This window comes from Monodelphis domestica, chromosome 2 (assembly GCF_027887165.1).
Source record: "Monodelphis domestica isolate mMonDom1 chromosome 2, mMonDom1.pri, whole genome shotgun sequence".
Taxonomy (NCBI): Eukaryota; Metazoa; Chordata; class Mammalia; order Didelphimorphia; family Didelphidae; genus Monodelphis; species Monodelphis domestica.
The window spans coordinates 362,119,614-362,142,285 of NC_077228.1; the positions used below are offsets into that span (position 1 = coordinate 362,119,614).

Consider the following 22,672-nt stretch of genomic DNA (forward strand, 5'->3'; position numbering starts at 1 on the left):
ACAGATGTGGAAGATACTGCCAAGTAAAAATTACAGAATTTGGCAACTGCCTGGAAAAGAGAGATGGAAGAAAAAAAAGTCAAAGAAGAATTTGAATTTTTGAGTCATCATCATCTCCATCATTAGCATTTTCACAGCACTTGCTATATGCCAGACACTGCTAAGCACTCTACAAATATTATCTCATTTGATTCTTACAACAATCCTTAGATGTAGATACTATCATAATCCCCATTTTTTTGAGGAAACTGGGGCTGGCAAAAGTTAAGTAACTTGCCTACTGTTATATTGCTAGTAAATTTCTATGGTCTAGATTCTAATTTAGTCTTCCTTACACCAAGTGGAGTATTCTGTTCATTAGGGGTGTCATCAACAGAAGTTCGGGAAAGAGGAAGTTTAGCAGGGTTGTGGTAAATGTTTTCAGTTTTTAAAACATTGAGCTTGAAGTGCTACCTGGACAAGCCATGGTGAGATGTCCAAAAGTCAGTTGGAGCTGTGAGACTAGACATTAGGGGAAATAAGTCTGGACACATAGGTTTGAGAACATTCTACTAGAAGATAACGATTAAAGCTATAGGAGAGAGTGAAGAAGAGAGGAGTGAAGAGAAGTGAAGAATTGAGAATGAAGGCTTAAGGGATACCCAGATTTGGAGACCTAGAAAGGACAATGAGCTAGTGGGCTATCAAGCACTGCCACTCCTTTCCATTTTTACTTCTTTATTCCCTGAGAAAAGAACAACAAAAAAGGGCAAGTCATCCTAGAGAACACCAGGGAAACACTCAACTATCTAACACCTTAAATAAATGAACCTTGAGATTGAAAAGTGATTAATTAAGTGGAGGCAGTAAATATAAGATTACCCTTTCTAGAAGTTTAGTAGCCAAGAAGGAAGAGAAGTGGATTGAAATCTTGAAAGAGTTACAGGATCAAGGAAAGGTATTATTTTTTGTTGTGGTTTTGTTTGGCTTTATATTTTGGACTGGTAAGCCCTGAATAGTTGTCAGGCAGAGGAGAAGAAAGGGAGAGACTGAAGAGAGGAGAAAAGAGAAAGAAACAATCAGGATCCTGAAAGGAATGGGAAAGGATGAGATCTAGGTCACAAGTGGAAGGAATATCCATGTCAGGGAGGTGAAACACCTCATTTTCTAAAAATAGAAAAGGAGAGGAGGGGGGTAGGTGAAAGGAGAAGACATAAAGCATCATTACACATCCAAAATCATAACTTTGTTGCCCTTTTACTCAGAGAAGATGGTTTGCTGATGCAAATACTTATTTGAGATGTCATAGATTATAAGCAAAAAGTAAAAACTGAAACCAGAATTAAACTTTTATAATCACCTTTTGCCATTGCTCTTCAACTTTGTATGAGGTGAGAGGGGGGGAGGGATGAGGCAAAGGAACAGAGCAGAGAAGATTTTAAATTATGTACTTTGATATTTTCAGTCAACTATCAACTATAAGCTTCTACCACATTCAAGTAAATCTATCACTTGGACTTTTCATTTGTCTGAGGATGGTATGAGTGATGCTCTTCCAAAAGAAAGAGTAACAAATTAGATGAAGCTCCCTTCACCTTTATGACATAAGTCAGGCAAAAATATCCCTTATTCCTTTTTGTTTGCTAGGCTAAAGAGCAATAACTGAATATCAACCAAGTCCCAATTTAACAAGCATTAAATGGGCTTGGTCTCTGTTCTCAAAATTGATCTAGAAGTGACTAAGGCCAAGGAAGCACCTCTAGGAGCCTTGTACAATAACAACAAGAGGGGGAAATGGAAGAAAGCAATATGGTGAGGCAGTGGACGGGCAATAGCTAAGAAAAGATGAGAAGGTTAAACTATGAAGCTGAGAAAATTTCTCATTGTCTAGCCCCTAGGTAGATGTTAGAAGGGTGACCAGACTTTGCCATTTTTTCTCCCCAATTTTCCCCATAAAAGTACCAAAAGGGCAGGTAAATCCACCAACATACCTAAACATACATGGGGAGAAAAGTGACCAAGGACATTTGTAGAAGTCTCTTTTTTTAATATTTAATTTAAGAGAATGTGGGCATATATGTCCCTATGTTTTTTCCTAAACTGGGCTTTTGGCACTTGATGCTTTGAAATGATAACAAAGAAAAAAAAACCAAAACAATGAGAGGCAAAAACAGACTAAATAGACACATTACTTCTCTCTTTAAATAGATTCTCTAGCAGTTATATGTGACTTTGTAAATATGCACATCCATTACATTATGTATGTGTATATGCCTACATTTTTGCCAGTATGTAAAGCATATTTGGCAATGGCAAGTTTTTATAGAAGTGCAGTGTGAAATTTTTTAAAACAAAATATTTAATCACTTTTTAATATGTAAAGTACAATAAATGGTATAAGATAACTATACTGAATGCATGTCTCATGCATTTTAAAAGAAATTTCAATACATTAGATGTAGTGATCATGTAATAAAGAACTTTAATGTGGTAGTTATAAATTATCTTTCATATTGATGATATCTCCAATTTGTGTTTTTAATCATTATTACATAAAACAAGATCACTTGAGGAGGACAACTGGGACTTTTATATACAATATTATCATAATAGAAATTATGCACAATTAAAGACAATCCAATTTATGAGTATACATTACTGTTACAATTATTTTAGTGTTAAAAATGATGATTATTATACAGTAATTATTCCCCAGCTTGGGGGGTTGAGAAATAAAGGTAAATTATTTTCTTATTTAAAGAGCTCTGAAAGACAAAAAGAAGTTTCATCTGATATGATGAAAAGATTTTATAAACACTGAAAAGAAACTAAATGTCAACAATTAAATTTTACTAACTAAACCCATTTTAAATGGTTTGCTAAGACTACCTTATAATAAAACAGAAAATATGTGAATGAAAATAGTCACAACAAAATGGATACCACAAGGCTGTGATACTTTACATATATATAAAAACCAACCATTTAGGTGCCATATTGTGTGCCATTCAGGCATAGATAAGACTGAGGTTCTGGTTAAAAAGCAAGTTAGCAATGAAGAATATTTTTTAAAAATAATGAGGGCTATAGTGGTCTGATGGAAACAAAAAGAATTTTAGCATCTGTGTTGAGGGCATAGACTCCTTTTTTCCTGTTCATTCTCTTTTTTTCCTATAAATTCACAGAGATATTGAACAAAGACCACATTCTCTGTACCAATACAAATTACCTAGATTTGTTTTGCTTTTAATTTCAATAAAATAAAAAAGTTAAAATAGAAAGTGTTTTTGAGGTATACCTACTTCTTTACCCTGTGCTTAGATAATCACTGAAAAACATTGAATAGAATTTGTCCCTGATCTTTTATTGGACTGGTAGAGTTTAGAGATTTAAATCTATATCTGAGGCAGAAATTAACAAATCAATTTCTAGTGTCTTTTTAATAAATCTCTACTCATAACATTGATGCTTTGTCAACAATCCTCACTGGAAATTTACAATTCTCATTGGAATTCAAAATTTAAATGCAAGCATTCTGTAAAAATATCCTGCACTGAGCAATAATGAGACTTTATTGATATTCTGACTCTGTATATGCACCTACTGAGGGCCTGAAGAATATTAGTAGATGAGTATAGGTAACAGACATTGACAAACTCTTACATATATTTTTGTAAACGTCTGTCTGCACTGTGCAAAATGGATTTCCAACAAATTAAATAGTCTACTATGTTCCAAGAACATATATGTCTGTATGTGTATTTTTTCTTCAATAGAAGCCTTTTGCTTCATTTCTTTTTCTTTTTCTTTTTTTTTTGCTTACTAGAGAAGCAAAGATCAATCTCATCCATAAAAAATAAAGCATTTCTGAGTGGGGAAAAACAACCTTAATGTATAAAAATAAGTTACATCAAGCCTCTTACTCCTATTCCCTTTTTATGAAAACAAATTTTCAGTCTATTAGGTATTTCACATTTTTCCTTTATCAATATATTTCAAGACCAAATATTTCCTACTGGAGTGAAAGGAACTAAAAGACATGTGTATGAATAATTAATCTTGTTAATTAAACAGATTCAATGAAAGGAATTCAAGAAAATGAATGAATTCAAATGAATGAATGAGTTTAAAATATGAATTCAAGAAAGCCACTTAACTCTTTAAAAAAAAAAAAAGAACTTTCTTCCAAAAAGTTTTCTTCCTACTCTCCATCCTGACTCATGATATCTCCAAAATTTATTGACTGATGGCTACAAATTTTATTCAGAGGCCTCTCTGAAAAGTATCACAAAGCAGTCATTGACCACTGTTTACCCCATTTCAAAACATGTGAACAACTGAGAAAAGCTACCCATATAATCATTATGCTAGGCTTGCTGAAGAAAAATATGAACAAGGAACAATGACTTAGTCAAATGTCATGGAACTGCAGGGCCCAAGACATGCCAACAGAAGATTTTAATTCACAGTATCTTTATACTCCAGTTTCCAGCCTTTCCAAAACACACAGTGGCTACCCAAGGACCAATAACAGACCAGAACATTTGCCATCTGTTTCTGAAGTAATACAGTTTTCCTATCCACACTGATGAGGCAATTAATTTAAACAAGCCAATAGTCTTAAATAGATCAATTTATGATAAAGTTGTTAGACAACACTAAACAGGTTTTTCAGAGGCATGTTCCAATAGTGGAGGGTTGGAGGTTGCAGGGGTAGTAATGGGCTTAAAAAGAAAATGGTAGCTGATGTGAACATTTTAAAGACTGAGGTTTTTGGCAGTTTCCTAATATACTGGGAGTAAATAAGCTTCACCAGAGATATCTTCATTTACCCAATTCCATGTTAAATTACTCATCCCTCAGCTTCATAGCAAGGCTCTAAAGAAGATATGCTCTCAAATTTGGAGTACATTTGGAATGTCAAATTATTTGGAAGATTGTGGTTTTACGTGTATTGTTTGAGGTGGTATGTTTGGAAAGAACTCACTTATCATCATTCTAGTGCTTCATAAAGAATCAGCACTGAAAACAAATGTAAGTTCTAGTCTGCTGCTACCATAGAGAATCAATAGTCATCTATTTAATTTGTTAAGACAATGTAAATTAGTAACTTCCAACCAGATGTGTGATGTACACATCAAACAAACTGCAACCTGTTCATTATGAAAATCCTGTCAGCACACACAGAGCTGCCTGATGACATTTTATCTACTGTGGTTTCCCCATTAGTGGTTATGAAAATTGTCCTGAGGATTTCTGTACAAAGAAATGGGCGTTATAAACCCATAATGGTGCAATCAATTTCACCTATTTATCTTTTATATGTAGACTTATACAGGCTTCTGTGTGCTTCTGTGTCTTTTCATTTGGGAGGGATAAAACATTCAGAAAAAAAATGTGGCATACTATTTTCCTTCAATAAATCATTCCTCTGTAGTCATTAAGCTGTTTTTATCTAATGTACAACTTCTACCCTATTTCTCTGGCAGTGAAAAAGTATGCAAAGTGAAAAAAGACGGAGTCAACAGAAAAAGAAAGTACACATTCACTGAAAAACAAAACAAAATTTTTCAAAATGACTCTAAACATAAATTAACTTTACCCATTGGGAGGTCTAACTGGCATTCTGGTCATTTATATGGGCCTATGTGACTATGTAGCCTGCTGCTTGATAAAAAATTATTACTAACCACAGGCACCCACAGGGTAACATGATATATATAATACTGGTGATGTCTCAGACATACAAAGCGCCTTCTTCAAGTATGTAAGCTTCCTTTTCATGGTAAGCAGACATCATTTTTCACTCTTTAATACTTTTGCTTCCCCAAAGCGGTTTATTACATGAAACACACTTTGCCATTTCCCCTCGTGTTTAGTTTAATAATAGCAAAAATAGAAAACGCAAAATGGTTATATTTTGAATGAATGCGCAGTAACCAAAACATTACCGATGTGTTCTAGCCTTTGTTAAAACCTACAGTAATCTTACCATTACAACATCATTTACTCTGCTTTCTAAAAGAAAGAAAGAAAGTAAGCTGAAGGAGCTTCACAACTACCAACCATCCTTCCAGGATACTGACCCATCATCTCAATTCACTTCCCAAGTTTATATCTTTCTATCTATCTATCTATCTATCTATCTATCTATCTATCTATCTATCTATCTATCTATAATATGTATATATACATATATATATATAACAAATACTGTGTTTACTAGATTCAATTTTGTCAATGGCTAAAAGTTTTAATTTTATACCTTAAAATAACATATGAATTTGTTCTTATTCATATAATTGTAACCCACACAATAACACTTCCTTTCACTGGAAAAATATTCTTTTCTACTAAGCCTCTGCTCTGTCAACATTTGCATGATAAATAATTATTACCATACCCTAAAATCAGAATTATTTCTATACTCCCATCTCTTCTCATCTCCTCCCAAGAGAATAAGGTAAACTAAAACAAAAAGGACTTTCCACTAAGGCTTAAGAATGAAGCAGGCAGACCAGCTCTCACAAACATACAGAACGTGCTTCTTCACCAAGAACACAACAGGCCACGTGATCTAGCATGTATTGGCATATTGGCAACCAGAAACTATGATTATTTCCAGGGGGAAAAATATGAATCAAATATTGTAACTTCAGCCAGCCTGCTGGAGATTAGACTTGGCTCTACTGGCCCCAGGTCCTGAAGTACCAGCAGGTAGCATCCCTTCCACACAGATCTCATACCCTTGCAATCCAGAAGTACAAGGGGAAGAGTTAAGAGCTGAGTGTTAGCCAAGATTTCTAGCATTAACTTGAGTCTCTTCTTTCTGTGGGTTAAATTCAGACCCTTTTGGTCACTTAAGCCTTCTTTGTGGTTCAGAGTAAGAATCACTCTCTCAGAACTCTCGGCTTTGATTGGAGACTCTGGTTAAAATTAAGAACTTCAAACCCCAGATTTGAAAAAGTGAAACAGATGTCCTGTTTGTTAACTATAAATGGCTCCTTACAGAGAACTCTCTCCTTCTCTTCTTCTCTTCTCTGTCTCTGTCTCTGTCTCTCTCTGTCTCTGTCTCTGTCTCTGTCTCTCTCTCTCTCTCTCTCTCTCTCTCTCTCTCTCTCTCTCTCTCTCTCTCTCTCTGTCTCTATCTCTCTCTCTGTCTCTCTCTCTCTCTCTCTCTGTCTCTCTCTCTGTCTCTCTCTCTCTCTCTCCCCCTCCCTCCCTCCCCTGCATTAAGTTTTATTTAATGCAGAGTAGGCTTAATAGAAGGCAAAATATATACTGAGGATGAAAAACCTCTCAATCTTTCTCCAGGAAATAAAAATAAAGGGAGTTATTTCCAGAAGATGAAAGTGGTGGGTGGAGCTGTTTCCTCCCAAGGACTAGTCTATAGCAAAGGTCCAAGCTGGATATAGAATGCCTAAAGCCTGCCTTTCTCAGTGCCCTGTCTCCATCTTTCCTCTTTCTAATTTAAGCACTCCAGCTGTGAAAAGGTGGGTACAAGATGGGACAGGAAGGGGGGGGGGAGGAAAGATCAAATGATAAAACATAAGCACCAAATGATAGTTGACTGCTATTGTTATTGTAAGAGTGGCTGGAGCTGAAAGGGTATTACAAAGGGTCTTTGGGAATCCTCCCCGCCGACACCCCCCATCCCCAGCAGTCTCCCATGCCAGGGGAACATTTATCACTGAACTTACGTGAGGACATAGTTGACGCTGACGATGCAATGAGGCCTTGAGGAGCGGCTGTTGTGCACGATGGTGGCGTAGCTCTGTACCCACACCCAGCCCCCGTGGTTTCGCCAGGAACCGGTAGTATTTCGTTGTCACTTGCCCTTTCACCAGCACTAAGATGAGAGATAAGAGAGGCAAAGGAAAGAAGGAAGAAGGAGGGAGGGAGAGGGAGACAGACAGAGACAGAGAAAGATAGAAAGAAAGAAAGAAAGAAGAAAAGAAAGAAAGAAAGAAAGAAAGAAAGAAAGAAAGAAAGAAAGAAAGAAAGAAAGAAAGAAAGAAAGAAAGAAAGAAAGAAAGAAAGAAAGAAAGAAAGAAAGAAAGAAAGAAAGAAAGAAAGAAAGAAAGAAAGAAAGAAAGAAAGAAAGAGAGAAAGAAAGAGAGAAAGAAAGAGAGAGAGAAAGAGAGAGAGAGAGAGAGAGAAAGAATAAAAATACTGTACCAACACCTCAGAAGGTCCCGTCTCCAGACTAACCCTAACCCTGCCCCTCTTAATCTTAAGGCCCTGAAGTAGCAATAGCAACGTATAGAAAATAGGTGATGCTACCAAACCCTCACTTTGTAGAAGGAAGAAAGGGATGCAGAAAACAATGAGTAACGATTAGGCTTGAAAAAGCCATAACTGAAATAATCAGAGAATAACTGGGGACTGGGGAGGGAGGGAGAATCCTGAATGGGATACTAAATAACAGTGGAAACTAAGAGGACCGGAAATTTTCAAAACCAAAGGCTTAAGCAATGTTAATTTGTATCAATCTTTGGATCCTATTGATGCTTTCCCTTTCTGAGGGGAGCCAAAGCTATCACTCTTTGATAAATTGCTTCTGTGTTTGCAGTAGGAGGAGAGTGGAATATTTGGCATTAACTATACGATTCCCTCACTCCGATTTCATACTTTCAGCTACGGAAGGGCCTCGGCGGTAGCCTTCTTCCTGGAAGTGAAAATCTGATTCTTCCTTTTCCATCTCCTACTCTCTTCCCGGTTCCTGGGATTAAGAACCAAAAGTGCCCAAGGGCAAAATCACAGATTTGAATTCACAGATTGAGCTACACTATGTTTATAACAGAGATCCAGCAAATGTTTTCTTAGCAAAGGCTATATATTCTTCCTTTTGTTGGGGTTTTCAGAGAAAGTAAATAAACAGGAGTGTAAAACTGCATATTGCGCATACTAACTTGATTTTGATTTGCATATTGATTTAGGATTGTTTGTTTGGTTGGTTGGTGGTGGTTGTTATTGCAGTTAAATAAAAGGGTTTCTCAGTTGACCCGGAACGACCCGAGTCTATGCTTAAAGGAGCTCCTTGAGTCCTATTTCAGGGGCCAAAGAAGGGATGGTAGGGCCCACAAGCTGTTGGGAGTTGATTATCTGTGCCTACTCCATCCTTACAATAAAGATCCGTTTCCCTCAAGTCAAAATCTTGTCGGGGTGGGGCGAGAGAGAAGATGTCCTGTCTCCTCGTCCCTGTCTCCGGATTATCTCCAGAGCGGGCTGCGGAATTGTTCCCGAAAGGGGCGGTAGGACTGGCGGCGTTTACAAGAGGAGGCGGGAGTGGGGGGAGAAATGTTAAGAGATGCTGAGAAATTGCTTACGCAGATGATGAGCGCAGCGCAAATGAAAGGTGTCGCAGCCGTGAACGTGATGATAAAGGGTCTTCTCGATCAGGTCCTGCGGCTCATAGCCAGTTAGTTCAGCCACCCTGAGGATCACAAGGAAGGGAATTCAATAGTGGAGAAATGGCACAGAAGGGGGCACGCAGCACTGTGTAGACAGACGAGGGAAAGAAGACTTGAGTTCTAATCTCCCCTGTGGCCATTCCACTAAAGAGTGAGAGTAAGTCACTTCACATCTGAGTCTCAGCGACAGGAAGATGATTTTTGTGTGCCCTTCCTACTTACCCCACAGAGCTATATGAAGATCAAACGAAAGAGCAGACGTAAAGTACTTTGTAAACTTAGTCATTCTAAATGAAAAACATGCGGCTCAGAGAATGTTATCTCAAACAGTTAGAATGGGAAGAAATCTTAGAGAGGTAGCTTAGAGATCATTCTGTTTATTTCAAAGACGAAGTCCAGAAAAAAAAGAGAACATTTAACCAAGTTCGCACCATTTAACACCTTTGCAACAAGGCTATGACAGAACAATGACCAGAACCCAAGTCTGAGTCCCCGCCAGCCCAGCGATTTCCCAACACCCACATTCTCCCCCCCCCCCCCCCAATTCTTATTAAGGCAACGAGAATGGCTGCAAGATGAGACTTGGGTTTCAGCACCAGGTAAGCCCAGCCTTACCTGGAATCCAAAAATATGAGCTTCATGTCCAGGCTGGCACGAAACATGAACATATTGCTGTGTAGTTTGATCTCGGTCACAGCGCTGGGGGGCAGTGAATGGCCCACGGCTACCAAGCCCACATTCTGGTAGCAGCCATCAAAAGGTGACATGTCCAGGCTGTACTGACGGATCTTTAGGTAACCGCTGCAGTGAATGACCTACGAAGGGAGAGGGGGGAAATAGACAGATATTCCACCAAATTCACCCTTCTTGCCTCAGGATCCCAGCTTTGGCACTTGAGGGGGAAGTGGGGACATTCGTGGACCCCCAAAGGAGTTAGCCTTAGTTCTTTGGTTAAAGTGTTTATTCTTGACCTGTAACCAAGATACTTAGCAAAAAGTTCAGCTGAAGTTTAAAATCGAAATCCCTAGATAATAAATGCAACTTTAGATTATATGTGATTCTCTAGACAAAACAAGTGCATTTATACTTAGTAATTTTGTAGCAACCTTGATCAAACATTTAGTCCCTTTATGCCTCAAATCACTAAGCTGCAATGGATGAAGGGAGTTTTTGCACTGGAAGCTCCCTAACCCATTTCCCTTCTCTCCTCCCTACCCCCCAATCCTCACATATTCACTCTCCAGATGTGCTCCCCCCCAAAAAGAGTAATGCTTCAAGTTTGCAAAGAATGTATTCACTTAAAAATGACAAAATTAAAGTCTTTCATTCTAGATGTCCTCTGCCTATATGGTACACATAAATAACTATCCTCAGGTAATCCCACTATCCAGGATATCCCACCACTGCAATCTGACAGGGGTAGCCAGTCCTGGCACTGCCAAAATGGGGCTTCAAATTCCCTCAGACACAAACCTTGTAGCCCCCACAAGTGAGACCAGCATTCCTCTTGGCCAAGACACACTTCATTCTCAGGAAAAAGGAACGCTCTATCTCATACTCTGAAAGAGAAAAAGGGAGAAATTTGAGTGGGAAAAGGCAAGTAACCAAGTATGTCTTTAGGAGTATATAGGGTTCATTCAAGAGAAAAGTGAAGCAAGGGGATAGAAAGAAACATAATGGAAGCCCTTGGGGGTGTTTTTTACCCTGTACAAAATGAGAGTGGTAAGGCTGGTGGGCTGTGAGCACTGCAGTCATCTCATCATGGTCTGCTGGGTGGATATATTCATAAATGCTGTTCCCGGTCAGTTCTACCTGTTATAGATAAGGATTTCACAGTTACCTGCACTGACTTAGGGGAAAGTAAAAAAAGAAAAAAATTAAGTTTGGCCTCAAGGGGATTAGAGTGGGTATGGAGATCTTTGCCCCTGAATTCCTAAAGTCTTCCATCCTATACTACTCTTTAAAGTTTCCCTCTGCCTCCAACCCTAAGTGGCCTGTGGAAATAATCTTCACTTAATTGACAGAGGAAAGAAAAGGAAAGGGCACATTGGACACAGGACCTAGAATTTGAAAAGTCCTTGAAGTTCATGTAGTTCAAACCTTTCTTTTTTATTTTTTACAGATGATGAAACTGAGGCCCAAAAATGTTGATTCTTTTTTATCTTTGTATCTCCTGTGCCCTTCATATAGTAAGTTCTTAATAAACATACATATTTGGCAAATTATTTGACCAAAGCCATAAAAGTAGTAAATAGAAAAATTAGGACTCAAGCCTAGGTTCTCTGATTTTAAGTAATCATTCTACTACCCTGTTTTGGAAACTGGAAGCTTCACTTAGCACCCTGGAATAATGTAAATACATGGACCTCATTAGAAAGACACAGTTCTACCCTACTGTGGAACCAATTTCCCGAAAAAATAAGGGAAGTACCCTGAAGAGAATGAAAGCCTAGAATATTTCTCAAGCTCTCATCACTGCTGTAGGGGAATGGAAAAAAGGACATGGAATTGAGGAATATGTAGACCTACCTGAGAAAGACCCAGATGGACAGATGCAGTCTCTGAAATGTACATGATCTTCCCATCTGGAGCCACCACAAAGATGAAACCATCCAAAGTCTAGGAAAGTAGACAGAAAGTATGTAAAAGACCCTAGAGGTGGAGCTAGGGACTGAGCTGGGAGAGAGTTTGAAGAGTCACGGCCCTCTGTGAAAAGGGGAAAGTCCAGCAAAAAATTTTTTTTAATTTTTTAAGGAGAGGCCAAGAAAAAGTTGACTGGTCCTTGAGAATTGGAAACATGACATTGGAGAGGGTTAAAAGTGACCCATGTCATTCAATATTCATCAAGCTCTTCTCTTGAGGGAGAAATATATAAGCGCAAGTCCTTGTCCTCCAAAGTCTAATGAAGGGTACTAAACTAGCAAGCCTGAAAAAAATGCACAACAGAAACATACAAGTGGAGTGTCTGTGAAGACCACAAGGCAGGAGTGAATCAACTTATTTTAAGTAAGTTGTGTTCCAGGAAGCAGAAAAGGTTTGTTTGGTTAGAAAGAAGAGTTGGCTTCAGGGTTATGGGAGAAATAAGAAGTGCTGGTACACACACAAATAAGAGCAGCTGGCCTTATTGCCTCTTACCTTGAATCCATCCTATTTTCTCCCCAAACAAAACATAGGTAGATAAGTAGATGGGGAGAAAGAGAGAGAGAGAGACAGAAACAGACAGAGACAGAGGCAGACAGAGAAAAAGACAGAGAAAGATGATAGATATTAGATATCTTCATGCGTACATATGTATATTACCAGGTTCTTATCTCTTATTATGGTGTAACCATAAATATTTTGTTTCTTAAAGATGACAAAATCAATTTGGGAGGGTTAAGGCGTCTGGCCCAGAACTAGAGAAATCCCGCTCTCAGTTTCCAAGCTGGAAAGTTCTTTTCAAGGCTCCCACTCAAGAAGCTCACGTTGGACTTGAACGACAATTAAAGGGATGAAGGAGCAGGGGAGAAGTGTCAAGCCTAAAAATGCCAACGGGAGTTTTACTATTTTAAATATTTGCTCTGCGACTTAAGTGGGCAACGGGCAATTTAAAACGGTCTGCACTGCAAACAATGCTATAATAGGACCTACACATTGGTCATACACATTACCTGAATATAGTATGACTTGCACTTGCGCATGTGCGTGTCTCTGTAAAGCTAGATACAGGAGATTGGGTCATGGCATGGGGGCGGGGGAGAGAGGAAGGAGGGGAGATGCGAAGTGTCCAACAGAAGGAGGATTGTGGAAGAGGGCTGTGACAGCAGATGAAAATTCGATTTAGAACGCAAATGTATCCAAAATGTTGTAGAATTTTAAAAATCGTTAAGACGATTGCATTTCCCGATTTCCCGTCTGAAACATTCGCCTTGGAAAAGTACAATGGACTTGCTTCTGTGGCCCGCATTGCTTCCAATGGGTGCTGGCAGAGAGAGTTATATTTCTGTGCTCTACGTTTATTCAGCTTTGGTGTACCTCTCAGAGATCTACCGAAATCTGGCCAGCCCCACTGAGCTCTGTGGTCTCTGTGGTCTCTGTGTCTCTCTTCCCCCAATATATCTGTTCCCATAGACATAGATCTAATCAGACAGACAGACAGACAGCGACAGACAGAGACAGAGAGACAGAGACAGAGACAGAGAGAGAGAGACGGAGAGAGAGAGAGAGACAGAGAGAGAGAGACAGAGAGAGAGAGACAGAGAGAGAGACAGAGAGAGAGACAGAGAGAGAGAGACAGAGAGAGAGAGACAGAGAGAGAGAGACAGAGAGAGAGACAGAGAGAGAGAGACAGAGAGAGAGAGAGAGAGAGAGAGAGAGAGAGAGAGAGAGAGAGAGAGCGTGCACCTTTGCTCAGCAGTCATCTAGCAAAAATCCAGTTGAGAAGTCCTATCATCTTGCCTGTCCACAGCCTGCAGACGTGTGAATGGGTAAGGTAATAGCAGGAAAGATAGAGTTTATTCAATTCTATTCTCCAAACATTTTTAAGCAACTACCATTCTAAGGCATCGTGTTATTTTCTGGGGATCCCAAGTCAAAAACTTAAAAACAGTCTCTGCCCTCTAAGATTTTATTTGCTACTAGATGTGGAAGCCACAACTCTCCTAGTACCCAGCTCCGTCATCCCTAAGGAAATATCACCTGTATTCCTTGAAACATGACCTCAACAAAAGTGTAAAAAGACGTCCAAGAAATTGTAATTTTGTTTTTTCATATGAAGCTACATGGACAACAGAGGCTGATGATACTTCAAAGGAAAGAAATTCAGACTTGGGCTCCTTCTTGCTTCCATCTGTGAACAGTTTTGTTAGGTTGTTTTTTTTTTTACACAGGAATACAGGCTAGAAATAGAATCCACCGTAATTAATAACCTTTCCTATAAAAGGGGCTTTGATTTTTAAGGCCAATTACCTGTAAGAGATGGGACCCCAGCTCCCGACCGACGTTATCCAAAGGACTGGTACGGGTCGAATGGCCCCACGCTTCTCCAAGCCCTGTATACGGAAGACACGGAGACAATTCTTCAGTGGAAATAAAATTGACAAGATCCCGGGTTCTCCACGTGGGAAGAGTTGCCCGTTGTTAGGGGAGCAGCGTCAGCAACCGCGGGACCACTAATTACTGTGCCTAGGGTTATTAGTAGACTGCTAGTGCTACAATCACAACGACTGCCATACGGTGGTGTAGCTACTGATAATAAACAGTAAGCATTCCCCAGCAACACTAGAAAGATAATAGCGATGGACTGTGGTACTGGCGTTTCTTTCAATTCCAAGGGCTAAGTGAACTCCAGTCGGGTTGCCAGAGTCCAGGGATGCAGATAATCAGACCTTTCACACTACTCTATCTCACCTAACCTGCTTCCTTCGCTGAAGAGAGTGCTGGGTTTCTCTTAGAGAACCCAGCCACAGCAAGATGTAACACAAACTATTTTGTGCCCAGCTTCAGCATCTCCCTCCCAGGAAACAGTGTGCGACCATAATAGAAGGTAAAGGAAATGGTCCGTTTGGGGTTACATCTGATTATGACTGCTTAGCCATTCCCCTGATACCGTGTCCTATTGATGCGTTTTGCGTACTTCATTTGTATGTCTACAAGAAGAAGAAAAAACAAAACACTTTATTCTTTAGTCACATTTTTCATCCTCATCATTAACAAGAGAAGGTAACTAATAGCACAGGAGGATCTTGTGCATCCACATAAAGTAATCTAGGAGGCCTTCGTCATTTTAGCCTCAGATAGGATTTCTGATTGGCTATAATGACTCTCCTGTCATTCTCCTCCCCTTAAATCTTCGAAATTAAGCCCCCTTATTAAAAATCAGTTTGGTTTCGCAATTCTTCAGCTCTATTTCACCAGTATCAGGTTTTGCAAGCATCAGTCAACCATTCCCTACCCCGACCCTCAATTCTTGTTCCCCATCCCCATCCCATTTCACACACTTCTCTGAAGTTAGTTTCCGGGGGGTACCGAGAGGCTTTGGAGAATGCCTCAATGTTAATGCTGCCCTGAGTAGATTTTCAAAGCAATTCCACTTCCTAGACTTCTAGATGTTAAATACTAGAAATCTGGACACTTATTGCGTTTGACTTATAGATTTCTCAAACCTCGCATCCAAAACCTCCGCTTTGGTTAGAATGATAACGTTGTTCCTCAAGATACATAATATACAGTGTATGTACACATATAATATATTACATACACATTACATATAATTGGTGCATATATCACATTATACTTATCTATAATATATAACCAAGATTGTCTGTTATTTTCTAGTTTGCGGAAGGATAAGGTAGAGGAAAGCCGAAGGGAATTGGCCGAAACGGAGTTAAGCTATTTATGGGTAATATCTTTTAACAATGTTGTTGCAGAAATAATTTAAACTGGGCAGTTAAAACCTTTTATGCTTACCCCATTAAACAGGGTTTAACGTGACCAAAAAAAAAAAGTGATTGATTGCAGTACAGTGCAAATCACCATGAAGTACACAATGACAAACACGAGTATTATGATGTCTTACCCCGGGCTAGGTACTACAAATTGGAGCACGGAATTTGACTGTTTTAAAACTGCTGGCCAGGTGTTACTTCCTGCTTATCCACCGAACCAGAGGCAAATAAACAAGTGATCAAAATCTGGGCAACAGAGAACGGTTAGTTCTCCTTCATCCTGGACCCGATTTACCTAAGTGTTTGCACATCTAAATAAACCTAACGATTTCCCCACAGCTATGCAAACATTAATGCTCGCAGCCTATCTCCCTCCTCTCACTCCCTTCCTCCCTCTTCTGTAACCCTCCTAGATTCTTCTCCATCCCTCCGGTCTGGCTAAATCTCTCCCATCCCACTCCTCCCCTTGGTTCTGTTTTCCTTTCTCAGCTATGCCCCCTCTTCCCCCTTTTCAATTTTCCTCCTGAGCATTTATGCAAAAAACACTTTTATTCGTGGCTACGCACACACGTCCCATACACATCACACACATTTTCTGTTCATGTCTGTCTCCCTCTCCTCTTTCTCTCTTCTCTCTCAACTTCTCTGTCGTTTCTTCTCTTTTCCTTTCTTTTTTCATCTTCTGGTCCCTCCTTCTCCTTCCTCTCCCTTCCCCTCATTACGAGAAAGTGGGGGCGGGGGAGACTGAGTAGAAAGTGTCTGTAGTCTGTGGAGGGCTGCGGGGGAGGGTTGTCTGCTTTCACTGTGTGTATGCCTGACTTGACTGACAGTGATCCGGATCACCCAGGTACCTGCACGTTGAGCAACAAAATCACTCGTAATGGCACGCCATCTGATGTCTTTTGCTAGAGCCAGGTACTGAAATCTCAGACTAAAACTCGGTGAGGAATTCGAAAACCAAGACACCAGAGCAGAGCGTCAGGGCAACTCTGAAGAATGAACAGTCTTTCGCAAAAGAATTCAGAACCAGTAGTTGTGGGTCGTTATATGTTCTTTAAAATAAAATTAAAATTAAAAAGAGATTCACACGAGATGAATGGAAAACAGCCCATGAAGGTTTCCCTGCTTGAACAACTGGAAAAGACACAAAGTCGGTAGGCTACATATTAAATACTGGTTCAGGACTCCTGGTTTAGGCTCTGGGCTGATTATTAATCCAAGTTTACGGGTCTAATTAGTATGCTCCTACGAGGGAAAGTAAAACTTCCATCGCAAGTTAATGAATAGCTCATCTCAGGTTAATACAAGCCTCCTTTTCTTTTTCTTTCTTTTTAATGAACTTTTTTTTTCCACGGAGCACTGCACTCCACTTTATGTTTCTGGTAAAAAAAAAAAATCTCTGCCTTGAGATTGAGTTAATGTTTTATAACGTAATGTGCCCCCCCCTTTTTTTTACTTGGCATGACTTTTCCTAACCCTAATTCTTTGTGTTTCGTGGGGCACCTTCTTAATCACAAGATCTAGAGTCTTCTCATCTTCAGACCTTCAGAAAAATGGGGAGAAGACAGAACACACCAAAAAGCAAAATCCTTTCTGTCTTCTAAGTCCCTGCTGAAGATTCCTCTCCTAACATGCTCCTTTACTACAGTCAGTCTGTTGGTCCTTGGATCCATTTCTCTGTCCAATTCCTTTTAGTCAGGGGGGTAAGCTGTGATTTTTTGCACTTGACCTACCGCAGAAAATTCTGCAAATCCGTTGATTGTCTGTTTAAAACAAGAAGGAAACCAGCTCCCTTTGCTGCAGGATTACAGTGGAAACCAGATCTAAAGATTCCCTTGTAATTTGGAGAGGCCGAAGGCATAAAGGGTTTGCAAGGGGAACAAGCAGCTCTGTGAGGGAGAGGATAACTAAATCGTTTTTTAGGCAAAAGGATTTTCCCCAGCTAAAGTAGTAGAAGACAAAGAAAAACATAATCTATTTTGGAAGATTTCCAAGATATGCCATATTAACCTTAGCAGATAAATTTTGCTTTTCTATACCCCCCCCCCAATTCTCCTTAAAGTCTGGTTTATCATATTTACATAAGTAGCATTAGAGGGGGATGTATCTATTATGGATCTAAAGGACTAGCTCACATTTCATTAGAAAACCTAGGAGAAGTTTCTCCCGTTCTGTATACTTGATGCATTGTAGAGCCATTTCCATTTAAATACCCCCTGACCCAAGGATTACCTCAATGGACTGACTGCACGGGTTTTGTAATTTCCTGAAAATGAGATTTCGATTTATAAAACAAGAAACCAATTAGTAACCAAATGAGGCGAAGTAGATCCACTAAAATTGACCTAATCCCATAGGCACCATTTAGGCCAGTTCTTGGCGAATGAATGATGAGCCCCAGTCTAGCATGGGCTCAAAGCATCATCCAGCTGTGTTATTGCAAGCAGCAAAAATAAATTGATCGAGCTTTTCCTTCAGAATGAATTTCATATCCTTGACAAAATATAGATTATGGTCCCTGCATCACAGTTTCCTCCGCTCAAACAGGAAGAGGAGGAGGAAAAGAAGCACTTGGTATTATTATGTTTTGTTTTGTTTTTTAGCTCTTCCCCACAAAAGTAACATATATAGATTTTTTTCTTCCTTTACAATAAGTAATAAGCAAAAGTAGATTGCTATCTGCATAGCTGGAGGAAATATTTATACCAATTACATCACAAATTCATTTGAGTATTTTGTCGGAGCTGCTTCAGTTTCCCTCATAGTTTCCAATATGCCTTTCAGCTGTCATGTTGGATAGAGAGTGAGGTGGGAGGGGAGGATTGGAGAAGAGGTCACAGTACTCATCTCTTGTCATGACCTGAACATGACCCAATGATTACTGTCGGAGATGCCTATCCACTCTCAGGACAAATGCAATCTTTAATCATAGATTTTATTCAGGAAGAAGTGGGGTGATGGAGTTAGAGTGGGGGACAAAAGAAAAAAGGGAGAGGGGGGGCAGGGAAAAATCATGTCTCAAAAATGCTGTACATAGAGACCCAGATGCCCACTATCCTAAATGGAATTCCAATGTATTTAGCCTATAGCCAACCTACCTCCTGTACTTTCTTCAGCCCAGGAGAGATAGGGGAGCTCCAAAGCCTGTAAGAGTACAAGCCAGTAACAGTACTGAACTCAGCCCACCAGCTCACAAAGAACAGTGTTTCCAGTATCTAGGAAGGTAAGAGAACTTGGGCAGAGAATAAAAGAAGAGAAATCCTAGTAAGTAGTAAAGTACTCAGGGTTAAGAAGAAACTCAACCCTAGAGAGCTAACAGTTTCCCTCTATTCTATTCTGCCTTCTTGCCCTGGTTCCTAAGGCAGAATCTAGGAAAGGGTATGATGTTTTTGAAGATGGTTCTGTGTCTCTGTTGCATTGTGGTCTCTAAAGATAAATCAGGTTGTCTGGACTCCTAGCTCTTTCTACAAATATGAACCACCTTTTTCTTAAGAATTGCACAGCCTTTCAAGAAGAATATGGGTCTGATCAAGAGGACAATCTGTGATTTTGGTTGCCAAATCAAACAGCATGTTAACACTCCATCCCAGTAAATGAGAAAAGCTAGATGTAAGGTTAGTATGTAGAAGATTAAAATGGAAGACGTGTTTAAAATTAATATTTTAAATAAGAGAAAAATAAATAGTTTCCCCAAAGGTTTCTTATCAGCCTCAGCTGAGAGTGTCAACAGAGCTTTTCTTTATGGAGGGCAAAGCTTTCTATAGACCCTTGGCCCCACAGCCCTGCTCTGGTTCCCATTTCTGCATTTGGCTAAAATCTTCTAGCCCCCAGACAAGTATAGGGACCTAATTCCTATGAGCCTTTCAGCATGTAGTGGGAGTAGAGGAGGCAGGGAGGTGTTTGTGATGTAGGGGGAGGGAGCTGATATCTCTCCCTGGCCCTGAGATCTACAAGGCTTCCACTCAATCCAACCCTAGCTACCTAGTAGATTGGGTCCCCTCTCTCCCCCCTCCCTCCCTGCCCAACCCTTCCTCACCCAGGCTAATTCAACAAGTCGCTTCAATGTTTAATCAGAAGGATCAGCATTAAAAGTAGCCTTTCAGAGCTGGGAGGGGCAAAGCAAAGGAAGCAGGAAAAGTTTTAGTTGGGCCTGCATCCTTTCAAGCTCAAGCTGATAGATAACTTCTCGGCCCAGTGATCATTTCCATTACCAATTAGAAGGGGAGGTAGGGGAGAGAAAAGAGGAAGGAAATAACTTTAACTTGCTGACTTTTAAGCTCTGTAGACTCTCCAGGAGGCTATTAACCTAGGACATTTTGTCCCTCTCTTGGCCTCTCTCCTTCCTCTTCCCTCCCTCCTCCCCAGGTCTAGGAGGTAAATTTAGGGGGTGGGGAGTGAGTAATCACCACTATTATCCGGTTAAGCCCTGGTTGCAGAGTTTTCCCAGTGGAGACCGAGGCTGGGGGCCTGGTAGCTGCCATGGTTGCAGATCTCAATCCAAACCAGGCGGAGGCAGAGGGCTAGGGAGAAGGTGAGAGCAGGAGGAATTTCTCCTGGGGCTCCAGAGTAGGTGAAGGCCTATAAACCCTCGCAACCAGAGGCAAACCCTTGGGGAACCAGGTGAAGCTGCCTCATAAACCTTAATGACTGTCAGGGACCAGCTCTTCCCCTCTCACCCAACTCCCCTTACACTAGATTAGTTCTCAGCCAGCTAGTAAACTGTATCTTTAGTCTTTCCTGCTCTCCTAGACAGGACTGGCTGGCTACTGGGAAAGAGCTCTCCTCTAGCTCCTAGGAAACTCAAGAGGATCGGGGGTTGTGAGGGGTTGGAAGAAATGAAAGATGGAGGGAGGAAATGGAAATGGATGGAGAAAGGTTAGATCTCTCCCTCTCTCAGGACCTAGCTACCCATTCCTCACTTTTGGTGAACCCCAAACTATTCACTGATCACAGATGAATGCCATCCATCATTGGTGAAAATATGGAGTCAATCTAGAGATCAAGGGTTGATTTCATGTTGGGAGATGGGTTGGAAGGAATGAAGAACAAAATCAAAAACAAAAGAAGCATCTAATGAAGTATGAGATGGGGATCACTCTATCAACTGGCTACCAAGCTGTGGTGGTTTCTTCTGAATTCAGAGTTGATCTTAGAAAAATGTACACTGAGTCCTGTGAGGTCCTTTAGCCCTCCCAGATGAGATTCCTGCATAAGAAGCCTAAAAGAATAATTTTCACAATTGGAAAAATTACAAAGATGACTGAAATGAGTATCTGGTATCAGATGATATGTATCAAGGTGAAAAGAGAAGACTCAGTTAAAGGAATATTATATACTCTGAGCCTCAGCAGTGCAGAAATGAGCAGTATATAGCTGAAATGGTCTGCAAACCTGATTAGGAGTTGACCTAAATTCTTATGCACTATGACCAATTGCCAGAGTCACCAAGTTGAAAACTTCCCTACCCAAAGACTAAACAGTCTTTTTTTTTTTTTTAAACTAGACTGCTACCACAAAACTGAATAGGCAAACATTTAGCCCCCTTCTCAATTCCAGGCCAATGTTTGTACTGTTTGATGAAAGTACCAGCAAGCCTTAAGAAAACTACTTAAAAAAAAAAGCCATTGAGGACAACGAAGAAGAAGAAAGTTGAGGGTTTGGCACCTTTAAAAAAAAAAAGGTGATTTCCCCCATTGATCTGATCTATAATTTCTGGCACATAAATCTGCCTTTGCAACTGCTCCACAAGGAGTTTAGTTCTGCACTTCGCATTTTAAGGCCACATCAAAACTGGAATTAAACAGAGAAAAGCCGCGTGGAGAGTAAACTGCTGCCTAAAGGCTTTTAAATGAGAAAAACTTCTGTAAAAAAATAAACATTGAAACCTAATGCTCAATCATTTCCCTGAACGGCAGGGAAAACAGTCTTAAATCACGGGCCCACGTGGGAAATGGGGCTTCTTGTTCCCTTTTAGTTCTCGGTCCCTAAAATCTAACATGATTAAGTCTTTCAATCTCGAGGTGAATGCAATAGAACCCACCCCCTGCCGCCAAGGTTTGTTTAATCATAGTCCCTCTGGTTCTCTGGAGAGTGTGCCCTCCTTTTTGTAATGTTCTTAATTTCAAGTCTGCAATTTTTTCTTTTATTTTTCCCAAGTTGTCTTGACACCAAAATGGTAGCAAAGTTGCCATGTTGATGAATAGAATTGTAAACGATGCCCAAGGATTTTCAAAGGTTATTCTGAGTTATCCACTTAGTTCCCAGCCAAAACACATTTTAACTCCATCACACATTTATGTTTCTTTTAAGGTTGGGTTAACCCACTATGCACACAAAGAATGTAATCTTCCTTTTATCATGTTCTCTCCCCTTCCCCATTCCTGGCTTTGAAAATACTAAAGATTTATTCATTTCTACACGTCTCAGTTTTTCCTCTGCAAGGCTGTTTAAGAATAGATTATGTTACCAGTTGGAAGACATGGCCGTTTTAATGATTTCACAGCAATCTTCCGAATTTTCTTCTTGCTGGTGTTTGTATCCTGGAGTCTCTACTCTAGAGGCTGCATTCTAAACTCCCCCAGGGACCTAAGCCACCCGCTAGCTTTCCTCCTTTTTCTTCTTTCCTGCCATCCTTATATTCCTCCTCTTTTTCTTTTCCTCCCTCCACATCTTCCCACCTGTCTTCCTCTTTCTGTCTTTCATTTTTCTGCTTTTGTTTTCTTCCTTTTCTGCACTTTTATGAACCTCTGTTATTTTTTCCTTCTTTGTTCCATTTTTATCTTTACGTTTTCCTCTTTCACTTTTCCCTTCCCTCGTTCTTTCCTTCCTTTTCTCGTCTTCTCCCTTTCCATT

At 40.0% G+C, this 22,672-nt stretch overlaps 1 protein-coding gene across 1 annotated transcript in view; it reads right to left on the reverse strand.

The window, feature by feature from the left end:
- Positions 1 to 22,672, reverse strand: part of SIM1 (SIM bHLH transcription factor 1) — a 79,057-nt gene that overhangs the window by 50,634 nt on the left and 5,751 nt on the right. The window contains 8 exon segments of the mRNA XM_001367862.4: positions 7,680 to 7,777; positions 7,779 to 7,828; positions 9,309 to 9,415; positions 10,008 to 10,207; positions 10,866 to 10,951; positions 11,096 to 11,204; positions 11,922 to 12,011; positions 14,340 to 14,422. Coding sequence (XP_001367899.1) covers positions 7,680 to 7,777; positions 7,779 to 7,828; positions 9,309 to 9,415; positions 10,008 to 10,207; positions 10,866 to 10,951; positions 11,096 to 11,204; positions 11,922 to 12,011; positions 14,340 to 14,422 — 823 coding nt within the window.